The 14,630-nt window shown below is 43.4% G+C and overlaps 1 protein-coding gene across 4 annotated transcripts in view; it reads left to right on the top strand.

The window, feature by feature from the left end:
• The window catches only part of LMNTD1 (lamin tail domain containing 1), a 208,650-nt gene that overhangs the window by 156,492 nt on the left and 37,528 nt on the right, over positions 1-14,630 (top strand). For 3 of the 4 annotated variants that reach the window (XM_054843525.1, XM_054843534.1, XM_054843552.1), the window contains exons 4-5: positions 3,138-3,343; positions 7,495-7,699. In XM_054843525.1, the coding sequence (XP_054699500.1) occupies positions 3,138-3,343; positions 7,495-7,699 (411 nt within the window). The remainder of the gene's footprint in view (positions 1-3,137; positions 3,344-7,494; positions 7,700-14,630) is intronic. The other variant, XM_054843544.1, reaches the window with a different exon arrangement.

Below are 14,630 nucleotides of genomic sequence, written 5' to 3'. Positions count from 1 at the left end.
TGGCCTGCTGAATCTTGCTGACCATTTATTTGTTCACAGGCATATATCTATATAAGTATCTGTATGTGTACACACATAAAATCATAAAATAAAAAAGACTATAACATAATGTAATATAGCATGACAATATAATATAATGTAATATAGCATAACAATATAATTAACATAACATAAATATAATTTATGTATTATATAAAGCAAGCCATAAAGCTTATGCTTTTCTGTCTGCTGGAGCCATTTGCTAGTTGATAAACTAAAGAGCTCCCCAGCCTCTTTAATCAGCGCAGGCTCATCTTTGCCTTTCTGACTGGAACCTGCAGAGATTTATGTAGAAAACAAATTTGAGTGGTTTTGGTTGTGATGTGTCATCCCCAGTACTACTGCTGTCATTAGCTGCCGCCTCTAACACAGGGAGACTTTGGTCCACTCCTGTGTTTAATCACAACACGTAGTGCAGGCATTGAGCTTTGTACTCTAAGCAATGGGGTGGGTGGAGATTTTAACATCCTCTTGTTCTGTCCAGTATGAAGACTGCAACAAATTTGTCTGTATTTTAGAATTCGCAATATAGCTTAATGCACAATGCTTGTGGATGACAGCCCTTACACAAGCAGGGTTTTTGTTCGGTATTAGAATCAGGTTGCCAGTCTCTGTGGATGTTTTCTACGAGCTGATGCTTAGAAGAGCTTTGCTCTGGGCTCAGCGGTGTTCTCACTGACACCTGTATAAATCCACAGTAATTTCACTGAAGTTATTGAAATTGCTCTGGACTTGTACCACCGTAGCTGGAAGCAGGAGGTAATTAATTTTTAAATTCTTCAACACACAGCAGAAACTCAGCCCTACCCACCTGTGCTGGTTTTGGCTGGGATAGAGTTAATTTTCTTCACAGTAGTTAGTATGGGGCTATGGTTTGGATTTGTGCTGGAAACAGTGTTGGTAATTCAGAGATGTTTTTGTTCCTGCTGAGCAGTGCTTACACAGAGTTGAGGCCTTTTCTGCTCCTCACCCCACCCCACCAGCGAGGAGGCTGGGGGTGCACAAAGAGTTGGGAGGGGACACAGCCAGGACAGCTGACCCCAACTGACCAAAGGGATGTCCCATACCATATGACATCATGCTCAGCATATAAAGCTGGGGGAAGAAGAAGGAAGGGGGGGACGTTTGGAGTTATGGCATTTGTCTTCCCCAGTAACTGTTACCCATGATGGAGCCCTGCTTTCCTGGGGATGGCTGAACACCTGCCTGCCCATGGGAAGTGGTGAATGAATTCCTTGTTTTGCTTTGCTTGCATGTGCAACTTTTGCTTTACCTATTAAACTGTCTTTATCTCAACCCACAAGTTTTCTCACTTTTACCCTTCTGATTCTCTGCCCCATCCCACCATGGGGGAGTGAGTAAGCAGCTGTGTTGTGCTTAGTTGCTGGCTGGGGTTAAACCATGACACTGCCCACACAGGCAGAGAAGCATAGGTACATACATGCAGATGGAGTTCATAAAATAAATAGCCTGACCAAGTGTATCCACCCAGATGAAAGTCAGATGCTTGGGAAGGAAACTCTTTTCCTGCCAATGTGGCCTAAAAGTTGCAGCTTGTATACAGTCAGCCTCAGCTGTGTTGCCATGACCAAAAATAGTGTTCTTGGGAACATTTACAAGGGTGAATACACACACACTTTTTCTTTCTGTGAGGTTTTCAAGAGATGCTGCTAACCTTTGAGTTTGCTAATTAAAAAAGTCCTATACATGTCAGTATCATATGAACTGTGATGCTTTTTCTGCTATCCTGTTTCATAGTGTAGATCCAAGGGAAGACCTGCGAGTGTCGGTTGCTGTTTGTGTGCAGGGGGTGCCTCTGCATTTACAGGCACATGGTCTTTAATCACATACATTCCTTAAAAAAGTGCTTAAGTTAACTTACTTGTGTCTGATAGTTAAATGCCTTCAGGTTTTCAATGGACACATAGGACTCATGGAGTTGCAATGCCCATCAGAGAGGTGATGCAAAGGACTGATGCCTTGAGTGGAACAGAGAAATTATGCTCCAGAGAACAGTAACTCTTGCTTGGGCAGCATACTATCCTCACAAGACATGCAGCTCACACCCTTATTAGGCTATTGGAAGAGCCCCCACATCCTGTCCCATGAGGCAAGGCTGGATGAGGGACACCACCATGCTTCATCTCCTCCCTTCCCTGAACCTCTCTTGCTGTCCTGACTCTGCAGCAGCAACTCTCAGTGCCGCAGTAAGGAATTATGCAAGGTCCTCTGAATGACATAAAATGAAACGTGATTATTTAACTTCAAGAGAAGGACAAAGACTTTTTTCTGAAGGACTTAATATGAGGAACTCAGCAATTCTTGTAAGACCATGGTGGAAGATCTTTGCAAACCCTATGGTCCTGTGGGCTAGCTGCACTGGCAAATTATCAGAGGCCTCTTGAACCACTGTCTGCTCATCCTTCTAAGGGAGCAGTCCACACATTTGGCACCTAGAAGCATGTCTAGGTTAAAAAGAAGTGCAGAGAAATCCAAAGCCCTCTGTCTGTGCTCCCAGCAGGATGGATATAAGCCAGCTCTGGTCCAAAACCTGCATAGCTGTGTTATGATGAGTATTTTAGTTAGGACATAGTACTGTGCTGACTTGGCAAGATGGCTTCCAGATGGGAACTGGCTTAGGTTCAAAATGCTCAAAACTTGTCTGCTCCTGCCCATGGTAGCATGAAGAAGAGAATCAGAGTTACAGATTTCAGTCAAAAGCCAGCACAACCTGGCAGCTTACATAGCCTACAAGAACGCAAAGGTCTTGTCAAAGATATGGACCTGCCCAGATGGTAGGATGTGACAAATAATCAGCCCAGGATGGAGACACATTAGATGGTACAAGCATATTGCTCAGGGCTGAAGATAGATTTCTTGGCTGTATTGTGATGCAGTATTGCTCAATTAGGACTGTGTCCACTTTAAAACGAGGAAGAGGTTGGGATATCGTTCTCCAGGTTAACATGAATATGACTTGTCCCCATATAAGATCCTGCTGTCATGTATTTAGCAGGCAAAGAGACCAGTGTATGCTTTGATCTGGTTTTAAAGATTGTTTTCTTGACAAATTACTAAAGGGTCATTTTTTCATCCAGTACAGAGACAACATCCTCCCAGCTGTCTTCTGAGCTATTGGTCACAGGCTCCATCACTCCAAGCTCTACAGCAGATAGGTCAACATATTCTTCAGACGTGTCCTCTATGGGTTTATCTCATCCTGCCTCTGTCACAGGGACCACAGAGACACCCAGTCTGGCACAATCCTCTGGCCTAACTCAGGCTTTGCAAAGGAGAGCCATAGGTAAGCCTCTGGAGACTCAACTGCTTTGTATTTAGGACAGAAAAACACAGCCCTTTATTTGTCCATATGCATACAGTATGAAAATATAACTCTGTAGCTTGAGAGGAGGCTTTGGTTATATTTCAACTAATGGAATGAAGCAGCCGACATCCCATTTCACATCCCACACTCTGGCTGGGACTGATCATGTCTCCAAACATGAGAGTGGCAGGTGAGGCTCAGGTGGTAGAGGATATGCCTGTGTTCCCTGGACTAAGTTTGCTATCTGTGTTTCACGATTGGTATAGCTGCAATAAGGACTCCATATGTAAAAAGAACCATTTATTTTCATGCCTTATGTTATAGTAGGCTTAGTTTTCCCATGCAGAAAAATCTCCAGTTGTGCTCCAAGCAGTGCGTAGATGCCTGGAGGAGGTTTCTGGAAAGTTGTGTTTATGTGTTCTGGGAGCCATGACTGGCCCAGAATAAGCTGCTGAACAGTGAGCATCCAGCTCTTCCCTGTTGCAGGGGTTGTGATTGTTTCTAAATCACAGCCAGGGCTGAGAACAGCCCCAATGCCAGCAGAGGTTCTGCACCCTCTGCCTCCCTCCCCATGTCATTTTCTCCAGCATTGTGTTGTGAGACAGAGGGCAGTGACACCAGCGATCTCGCAGCAGGGTGCTGCCAGTGGGGCAAAGGCCCAGGCTTTGCACTTGGCCACCAGATCTTTTTGGTTCCCAGAGAAAAATATGGCAAATCCAAGAAGAAACTGGTGCTCAGTGGGGATTTGTGTGAGTGCTGCTCTGTGCAAGGGAGGCTTATGAGAGAAGGAGGACAAATCTCTGTTACATGCCTCTGCAGTGAAGCAGAGCACATTTGTCCCCAAAGATCTTTAAATGCTCTTTAGTTTTTTCAACACAGACTAGAGCAACGATGCCAATCATATTAGGGGGTTTGCTCAACATCCTGCGAAAAAGGAGATGCAACACAGCTCTTGAAACACAGTTATGACTAGAGTTTCTGGTCAGTGGGGAATTCTGATATTTTGGCATTTGGTTTAGACCTGCACAACGATAAAAATGAAAACACTGACATTTTGGGGTAAACAAAAAAAAACCTGGATTTTTTTATTGTTGTGGTGCCTAGCTATGGTCTGTGTGCACATGCACCCATTTTTTCTAACCTTAATAACTTTTGAATACAGGGACCAGTTTCTCCCTCCCAGGTTGGCATGTAGATAGTGTCCTCAGGGATAAGGTCATACAGGTTTTCTAAAAATTGACAGTCAGGCATGAGAGATACTGTTAGTGCTCCTATTGAAGAAAAGGTTGATATGCCCTTCCCATTTATTAGCCATCAGAGAACCCAAATGATGCCAGGGCAGGGGGATGGGGAAGCAGAATGAAGGGAAAAAGTCATTAGAAACCAGGCTTCATTAATTCAGCTGCTTGGGGAACAGCGTGTTTGGAAAGGTCGAGATGTTTCATTTGACCTAAACAAAATGCTTGGACATTCTTCAGTTGAAATGTTTCATTGCTGCCTATTGAACCAAATCAAAACACTTGGCTTTGGTGAAATGCTGTAATGAAAATCTTGGGAGGGAGCAGCTGCAGCTTATTCTAGCAGCACTTGTCTGCCCCAGGGTTGGGAGAGGGTGACATTCTCTTTCCAAACGTGCAATGCTGATCATCTCCAACGTATTGATGAATTAAGATGGATTTCACCCCAGGTATTAGAAAACAATGAAAGACCCCAATGTGTCTGCTGTCCGAAAGGAGTGCATGTCCTCCTGCCATTAACAGCTGTCTGAAAGGAAAAAGAAGTTGTGAAAATGTTTTAATGGCCTGGTCTTCTAGGGAAAAGGGGCTGATGTGACCTCCCTCTCTGTGTGTGTGTGCTTCCATTTGTCTGTCTGTCCTCCCAGTTGTGTCTTTAGTTCATGATCCACTTCAAACTACTTTGGGCATGTTTATACATACGATATGGGGTAGATATGTGGAAAGCAGTGGGCCTCTGCTGTTCTACCCTTTGGAGTGTGAGCTAGCCACCAACCTTCAAGTCCTTCTTTCCTGTTCCTGTATGTGTATGGGTGAACAGTGAAGCACGTTAGACAGCAGGATTTGCTGACAGACCCCTTCTCCCCTCCACACCATTGCCTGGAAGTTAATCCAGCCCCCTAAGTGGAAAACTGTGATTAAAAACATTGCCCTGATTTGGATATGGTGAGTTTGAACTCAGAACCTCCCCTCTCTTTGGAGAGCTTTCTAAGCTCTCCACTATGAATTCTGGGGTATAAGTGTCCCTTGTTGTGGCATGACACAGCAACATGGCACACATACACACACACACAAAAAAAAAAAGGGGAGAGCCTATAGGGCAGAGCTGGTACCCTAAGGTGAACTAGTTAAGGCAGCTTAATGATTGATGGAGATGGGGTTTCCCAGAGTTCAGGGAGCCACAGGAGAGGAGACTTATCTGCCTAAGAGGTGCTCTCCTGGAGGCTTCCCCTACAGCATTTTTCCCTGTTGAGTGTTTGTGGAGTGCTACCACAGGTTTAGACAGTAGTTTCCAAAGGAGCACAAAGGAATTAGTCATTCGATCCCACTGAATTTCAATAGTGTCAGGGCCCCTCCTAGAGGCTCCCCAAAAGTCCCTTTTAAGGATGCCAGATCCTAGCAACAGCAAAAGCAACCATAGGTCTGATCTCAGGAACAGAACAGACTGGCTTGTTGACACATCAGTGAAAAGCAGCTTCAACACAGTCTGTTCACCCTGCGGCTGCCAGTTTGGCTGTCACTCTCAGTGTTTGATCTAGCAACGGCTCCAGCCCAGAAAAACAAAGCCCAGCGTTTCTAGTTCTCAGTTTACGGAGCTCGTTGCCCCTTGTACTGTTTCTCTGCTACCAAAACCCCAAATGCCGTTTAACGTTTCTTAGTCTGGTTCATCCTTGACCAAAGTCACGCTCTGTTAAACTGTACACCAGCTGTGGCTTCCTCTTTAGACTGCTTGCACTGTAGCGTTTCACCTCCTTATTACCCCTGTGCTATTAGGCTTGCCTGCCACTAACTGCTGGTTTAACACAGACGGGTGAACCAGCACCACTGTCCCAGCGCTGGAACGGTGCTTCCCTGGGTACCCCAAGGGAAGGGATTACAAATGACGCTGGAAGACTGTCTGGTGCTGTGCCATTGCCATGCCATGATTAAGTACGTAGGGAGAAGGAACTACAGAATTTCTACCACCTTGTTTTTTGTAAAAAAACACAACAAAAACCCAACACCCCTCCCCCAAAACCAAACCTCATATGGAAAAATGTAACACTGTAGACAACACTCCCAGGGAGCTGGTGAAGCTAATCTGCATTGCAGTGGTGCTGTCTGACCCAGACACTCATCCAGGCGAAGCTGATTTGTGCTCCAGTCATTCCAGAGCTAAGATGAGCCGAGGGAATGCGTCTTCGCCCCAAAATTTAGGCTGCTCCACAAGATGTGGTTAGAGATAGATCACCTGGTGGAGTGAGTCTTGTACAATACTCAACATAAAATATTGAAGAAAATCTCAAATGTATAGTTTGAGAAACAGGCACTAACAAGAATTTAGTTTGTTGGGGAGACTTTGATGTGAGAGATAAGAGAAGTTTTCCTGGGGAAAGATGGGTTCACTGGGCATGTTCTCTCTCTTCAGTTCTCCCTACCTTTGCCAGGACCGGGAGTCCTGCATTGTCCTTCTTGAACACTTATATTTGAAAAGGGGAACAAAAAGGGGATTAGGAGATGTTATCACTTTCATTTTGTAATTGGAAGGGAGCCTTTATATATTCATTATCCATTCACAGCTGATGCTGTGCTGTCTAACAGCACTGAAATTGCAGGATGACAATTATACCACTGATGGCATAATTTATTGTTTTTTCATTACCCAAGGTAATTCCAATGAGGTAATAAATCTACACGTCAGTAAGAAAATACTCAGTTTACCAGCTGTGCTCTATTTTATAGCCATAGTTTTAACACTTTGAGAGGAGCGTTTGCTAAGCATTGCTTTGCAATTAGAGACAGAGAGGAAATTAAATGTTCCATTTTTGTTACCAAAAAAAGAGATTTGTTTCTCATAATTTGTCTTTCTGTTAATATTGCATAACTCAGTGTCTTTGTCTTTTGCTTGCTCATCAGCTCAGCCCAAAGATGGTATTGAAATATCAAACTGGAACTCTGCTCCATCAGGAAACCTTGGCCTGTCAATGATGGTGTCAGGACAATGCCAGAACCGCTTCGGCCCTTTGTTTACTGACTCAAGGAAGATTGCCCAGAGCCTTGGTATGGAGAATCATGGAAGGACACATTCTACTTATGAGGACTACCAAAAGGCTGCATCCAGGTACAGGCACAGTTGGGACTTTCCTTCAGGTTATTTTTGTAGGGAGGAGATGGCGTTTGCTGCAGGATCTCCTTTAGAGGAGCTATGAAACACAAGCAAACCCTTGATAAGACACTGAGTCATTATCCAGGAGGATATTGGAGAACATAAAGACTTTGATATGTGAGGATCTCACTTATTGCTTTAGGGACAACTGCCCCCAGATTGGACTTCACCCTTAGAAAGGATAAATCACCCTTCATTCACCATGCCCCTTTCAATGTTTGTTAATACAAATTCAAAGATACGTCCCCTGTGAAGGGAATCCATAAAAGGAGCAGAACCACGGTGCCTCGTGGCTGGTTTGGCCTTACCTTTAACTAATTTTGAATCCAAGAATAGAACTGATATTGCAGGGGATTTCAGAGGGTCCCACCATGTGGGCTACACAAAGCCATTTGAGGCATTGACAGGCAGCCAAAGGGCTGAACTGGGCTGTATGTGGTTTGCACCCACCTAGAAATCCCATTAAAAAATGAAGTATTGTCTCCTGGAAAAGCTAGTTGTCCTAAAAAGACATTTGCCATCTTTAATTTAGCTTCATATATACTAAGGGTGGGAACAGATCCTCAGCTGGTTTCACTTATCTTGAATCTGTCACCTTCAGAGAAATGACAGCAGTTGACAACTCCAATTTTAAGGCGAGCCCCTATGTGGCCAGTGTTTGCTACAGACTATTTCCTACTGCATTGTTCAGTGGAGAGGCCTACACGTACTTATTGCTAAGGTTGCTTTCACAGCCCTCAACCTACATTTCTCCTTTTACAGTGATATTTCATTGGTGATAGTTCAGCTGCACAAAGCCTTTGCTTTTTTGGGATTTTCCACCCACGTGCTATACCCATTCTGGTATCACATGTGCCTGTGATTATCTGTTGAAGACAAGTATTTTAGCTCTTTTACTTTTTTTTCCCCCACAAATTAGCCCCTGAATCCCTCACCATTTTTGTACCCTTCTATAATTCCTTGTTAATTGTCAATATTTTTCTGGTGATGAGATGTCCTAAAATGAACCCAGTACATTTTATTCTGGTCTCATGCCAGCCTAAATCCAGAGTTTCTAGCAGAGTAGTACTTAAAACAAAACAAAGCATCATGGATGAGGTTGCATGTTTGGTGCCTCAGGCATGTCAGGAGTGGATGAACTCTGCGTTGCCTGTATTAGAAGTGGGAGAACTCTATTTACCTGCATTTACTCCTCAGAGGAATTTTCTTGTAGTCAGTGAAGCCTGGTCAAGCCAAGCACAGGTGCAAGTGAACATCAGGATCAGTAGTTCCAGCTTCCCCTGTCCACAGCTGCACAAAGGGAATCTTCCACTCTGTGCTCCCTACTCCACGAGGGCAGTGCCATAAAATTGTAACAGCCTTTTTTGTTCTGTCAAATTGCAAATGCATCATTGGCTTCCTGCTAGCCTTCTTTCAGCATTATTGCTCTCCATACTTTTCCCTCCAGTGAATGCTATTTCCCCCCGATAAATTAGTGTACCATTTCCCAAGAGCTGCATCTCACTTATTTCCTGCCTATATTTCTAATCTCTCTAGGGCTCTTTGTATTATTTCCCTTGCTCTCATTTGTGTTCCCCTACCCCTCCTCTCAACTTAATGTTATCTACATATTTTATTAACCAGCTGTTTTATTCCCCCTCACACATCACAAGTGGAGATGCTCTGTGAAATGAGAGCTACCCATTGTACCTATAGGGAACACATGAGACACAACCCCCTTGTCTATTATTATTCCTTTTTTCCAGTCCTTCAGACGGTTCCTGTGACAGTATTTATGTCTAAGCCAATGGGAGATAATATTTTGAGGGGCACTTTGTCAAATGCTTTCCTGACTCCCAGATCTTTGATGCCTGCTGGTCTCCCTGCTCTCATTCATTTTGTAATTCTGTCGACTTTATGTGCATTTTTCTCATGGACTTAGTCTTTGTAAACCCATGGCGCTCCTTGCATATGTTTCCATAAAGAGATCTGTGTAGTTCTCGGGACATTATAGGGAGATCCATGAAAAGATACCTTTGAAAGCCAGCATGAAAGCTCCAGTTGTGTTCAGAGCTCTAAAGCTGTTTCCAAATAATGAGATACGCCATACTGTTTGACTGGGCTTGAGAAGAATAACTCTAGATAAACATTAGGAGATAAAAGGGATCACCTTCCCCTTTATGCATTTCCTTGTATTGTGTGAACTGTTTTCCAGTGGGGATTGAATCATATCTTGTCTCATACAGAAAGCAAAAGAAGTCATTAGCTCTGCTAATTGTTGAAGATAAAGAGTAAAAGGCAATGACAGTTTGCTTTGTGTGTGGTTAAATGTGTTAAATGCATAAATTAAGCAATTCTTTTAATTCTCATTTGATTCATTACTGTTATGGTATTCCACCATGCCAGCACACTAGCACTTTTTTTTCTTTACTCCACTCAATTTGAACTTAAACTATACCTTTTCTTGTTATACACATTAAATAAACAAAATTACATTGTAGTACACAATACCCAATGTTTTAATTTGGTATTGCATTGTACAACATCCTCTGAGCGTACACCTTAGGTGTGAACACCTAATTTAGTAATATTTCTATAGAGAATTGATGAGTAGTATGGCTGGATCTGATTTGTCATGAAGCCACAAGACAAGTATACACAAACTTAGTAGAAATATGTGAGTTTGTCCAACTAGGATATTTTTAGTTTATTGTTTATAATAGAGTTTAATTTACATCCATTTGCTTTCAAGAATATGTGAACATGCTTAAAGCACCTTGAAGGTTATATGTTTAATTAGATTGCTAATATATGATTGATGTCATACTGAGAAATGGATGGGAGTTGAGCTATCAGGATTTTCAGCAGCATTGGGATTTTCAGCAGCATCAGGATTCACTGCATAAGGATTTTTAGCTATATCAGCTGTGTGCAAGGAGGGTGATAGTATTGTCACACATGCCCTGGCACTGATGTTCAGACAGCCATAGCGTCTGTTCAATGTGAATGTCGCCCTAAACCTTTCCCTGACTTTCACACCTGAGCAGTGTTAAGTCTGCTGTATTTTTGGTGTGTCTGTTTTGCAGAAAACAAGCAAAACAGACACTGATACTTGAAATTTTGTGCAACGCTATTGAAAATCATCAGTATCTGTTTTGTACTAAGTGCATGTGCTATGCACTAAGGATGGAGTTAAGTTAAAGCCCTGATGCGTAAAGCACTCGGGATCTCAGCTGAACCATGGCATTTCAGGCCTAGAGTAGCATACAGCTACTACGTATGCAACACTTCTCAGCCGTTCGCAGAGTGAGCTGAACCTTCTCCCAAGACTTTTCCTATCCTATCCCTCTAGTATAGTTAAATCTGTTGGCATACAAATAGATTTGTACTTCTGGAGGTAAGCCTTTCCCAGCGTAATAATGGTATCAGTCTGTGCCTTTCTTAAAGACTTAGGAGCTTGGAAAGACTTGAATTCTTGGTGTGTTTTATAGTTAAAATGCCTTGTTGCTATCTCCATTAGCTCAGAGAGGCGCAGTTCAAATGGCATCCTAATGGCAGGTCATAGGTCCTTGGCTGATTCACCCCATGCTACCAAGAGCACTGACAGTTTTTCTCCCCTCTGCAGTGTGCAGTGCTATGTACCTTATAGAAAATTTTGGATTCTGTTCCACCAGAAAATTTTAGCATGTAGCAGAAGAAACTACAGCATCAGCGCACACCAACCTCTCCCCCACCCACTTTAGCTCCTGTCTCACAGGAGCTGGTCCACTATTTTGAAAGGTAAACTAACTTGCTAAAAAAAGCTTTGAAGCCTTCAGTGAACATCTCCTTAGAGATATTATTCCCTCATTTAAACTCACAAAAGTCTGTTGCCATCCAGCAGCTAGCTGGCTATGCAAGTTCTTAGAGAAATCCTGCAGGTCTCACTTTCCCCACCGGGTCCCTCCCTCCTGTTACGTGTAGGGCTTTGGCATGGGACTAAGACCTGCATGTACGCTTAGAGAGAGTGCAAAAACCAAATGGGTTTGGGGAAATTAGTTCAAATGGTGCCTATACATTTGGGATTTTTAAGGTCAAGGGTAGGAAGTGTGCAGGCTAAGGTCCAAATTCCTGATGAGACATACACGTAGATCATGATATCCATAAATTGAGAGTCTTGTTTGGCAGAAAATAATACACTGGAACACAAAGGTGTCACCGAAACCCGGGAATAAACCTCGTAACACCAATGTAGTGTTAAAAGGCAGGCATTCTTTACTGCAGCGCTGGATGCACGGGGGATAGCTCCACCCAACATGCATGCCAGGTGATCACCAACACACAGGTTATATAGAATCAAAATATACATATTCATCGTTTTTCTCAGAAAAGGCAGTTCTATGATAATAATTTCTTAGAATTCATTTACATATTCTCCCCCCCATCATGCATGCTCAGTGATTTGAGTTGGTGGTCCTCAAGGGGTCTCTGGTGGTCGTCAGTGGTCGCGCACCCGTGTCCGCTGGATGACCCTCTTCTTGCGGGCATGCGCAGTATCTTTGCTGTGGATGCACCTGTCCATACCAACTTACTTCATAAGATTAATATCTCCGAACCTATTGTCCGGTTGGGTAGGGACTGTACATGGAACATACCAGCATTGTACATTGCCATGGTCAGTTAGCTTCATTACCTATTACCTTGGTTACAAACTAATTATCTCAAACTGATTCTATAGTTTCTGTCTCACGGCCCCTATCCCACAGTTACAAAGGTATAAGCATACATGTTTTATTATAGGGTTCCTTAATAATAGTTGCTGGTAAAACAGGATTTCCAGTTCAAACAAAGAATCTTATCTTTAGTCAGTCCTTTGTTAATTTAGCCGCTCTGAATTTCATCAAATAGGGGCTATATACCTAGGAATTCCTCTGACAACGGGGTCCCCCAAAATCTGGATGATTATCCAATTAGAATTTAAAGCAACATACAGCAAAGACGACTGACTAAAGATAGAAGTCTCTGAGGAAAACAGCAGGAAAGAGTGTGAGAGAGTGTGTGTGAGATAGCTTCACTCTCTCTGTTAAGTAAAGTGAGGAGGATTATACCTGCTCTTAAGTTTTGTAGTGAGAGGAGTCAAGGTCCCTGGTATCGAGTGTCGATCTGCCTGCTCTTCCTCCTTTGTTCTTTTCTTCCACTTCTCTATCTTTTGCTATGTGCAGAAAAAATGAAAACCTGACATTGATTCTTAAGGCGGGTTTTTTTTTTTTAGATTTACATGTGTTAACAAAAAAGGCCCTCTTCACTTAAAGACTCTGGGATTTACAGCAGAGAATAAAGATTGCTGTTAATCCCGGGCTTAGTCAGGGGGGTGGTGAATGACTTCTCCCAGAAACCAAAGGGAGATGCCAGAGAGCCGTTACCTTGGAAATCCCACCCAGAGCAGGATCATCAAGAGCTAACGGCTCCTCCTAGGCTCTTCTAGGTACTGGGAGTTGTTGACAGAAGGAGGGTCTATTTTCATACCTGGAAGGAGAATTGCATGGTGATGCATTCCCATCCCACATCCATCAAAAGTACTGTGCTCTCTGAGCTGGCCCAGGAGAGTGCCCAATTGATTCAGAAACATTTGAAATTGAAGGATGATCAAGCCCACTTACTCTTGTTTATCACTAACAGCTCTTGCCCTTAGGCAAGACTTCTTCACCCTTAGGCATGGTTGAGCTAACATTGCTGTTTAACCCTTGCAGCTTGGGATATGACCTTTTCCTTCAGCTAGCATGACTGTGAGGCAGTGGATTGCCTTGGACACAAGCTGGCAGCTGTGCATCTCATGCTAGAGCAGCTTCCAACACCAGATTCCTGTGTCCTATCATTTGCTCCTTTACCAGTCCTGTGTGTTGTATCAAAAACTCCTGTCAGCTCCATTTTATATTCCCAAGTCTCCCCAGCTTCACTAGGTTCAACCTGAGGTCTTGTTGAGGGAAAGTCACACTATCCTAGACCATCATTACTCCATTATCAACCAGGATTCTGCTGTTTACAAATTTACATCATGAAAATGACCTTTTAAGACTGTTTTAGGAGTTTTCTTTCCCCATCTGCTTTTTCCTGTCCTCCTCCTAGATACATTTTGGCACCCAAAACTTTTTCTTCATTTTCCTTGTACAGATAGAGAGAAATGGGAGATAAGGAAGATATTTGCATTCTGTATGGTTTAAAAGTCTTCTCCCATTGACTTAACTGGCTCTACACCTTCTAGAGGGTAAAAATATCAGGGTGTCATTCTGTCTTTAGAGCCCAGTAGAGTTCTAGGCCACTGCTGGAGCTCTGGGACTGTAGCAATGTAGAAAGAAACTGTGGATTTGAGTCACAGCATTTTACATCTGCATGTGTAAATGATGACTTACAAACCAAGGGATCACAAAGGATCATTCTCTGTATCAGCAGTTTGCAAAGTTTTTAAGCACAGCTATCCATCCCTTCAGCTGCACGGATACCGCAGCTTGCAGAGACTGACAAAAAAGCTCGGGGTAAAATAATGTCCCCCAAAAACCTTTTACACTGTGTTATTTCAGCAATCCAGCTTAGACTGTGGTCCAATGAGCAGGGAGGAAGGAGAAACATGCCAGACTGTGGCAGCCAGATGAAAACAAGCAGCCAGAAGACAGGGAGAGTCTGAAGGTGAGGAGCTCCTTAGCCTGGCTGTGGTGCCAAAGCCCCTCCAAGGCTCTGCATCTCCAGTAAGCTGTCTGCGGGTCTCTCCTTGCTGATGTGAACGCAAATAGACCAGGACTTAGTGGGAGGAGGAATGCTCTGGAGTTCCCAAAGTTTTCAGGAAGGCAGAGGAGAGGCAGCCAAGTATTACATTCGCTATGCATGTCTTCTCTGGCCAGGGAGGGGGCAGTTCCCCACGGCTCTGCTTCCA

This window comes from Grus americana, chromosome 1 (genome assembly GCF_028858705.1).
Source record: "Grus americana isolate bGruAme1 chromosome 1, bGruAme1.mat, whole genome shotgun sequence".
NCBI lineage: Eukaryota > Metazoa > Chordata > Aves > Gruiformes > Gruidae > Grus > Grus americana.
Note: the sequence above shows the minus strand (reverse complement) of the source record. Positions and strands in the feature narration are given on the sequence as shown.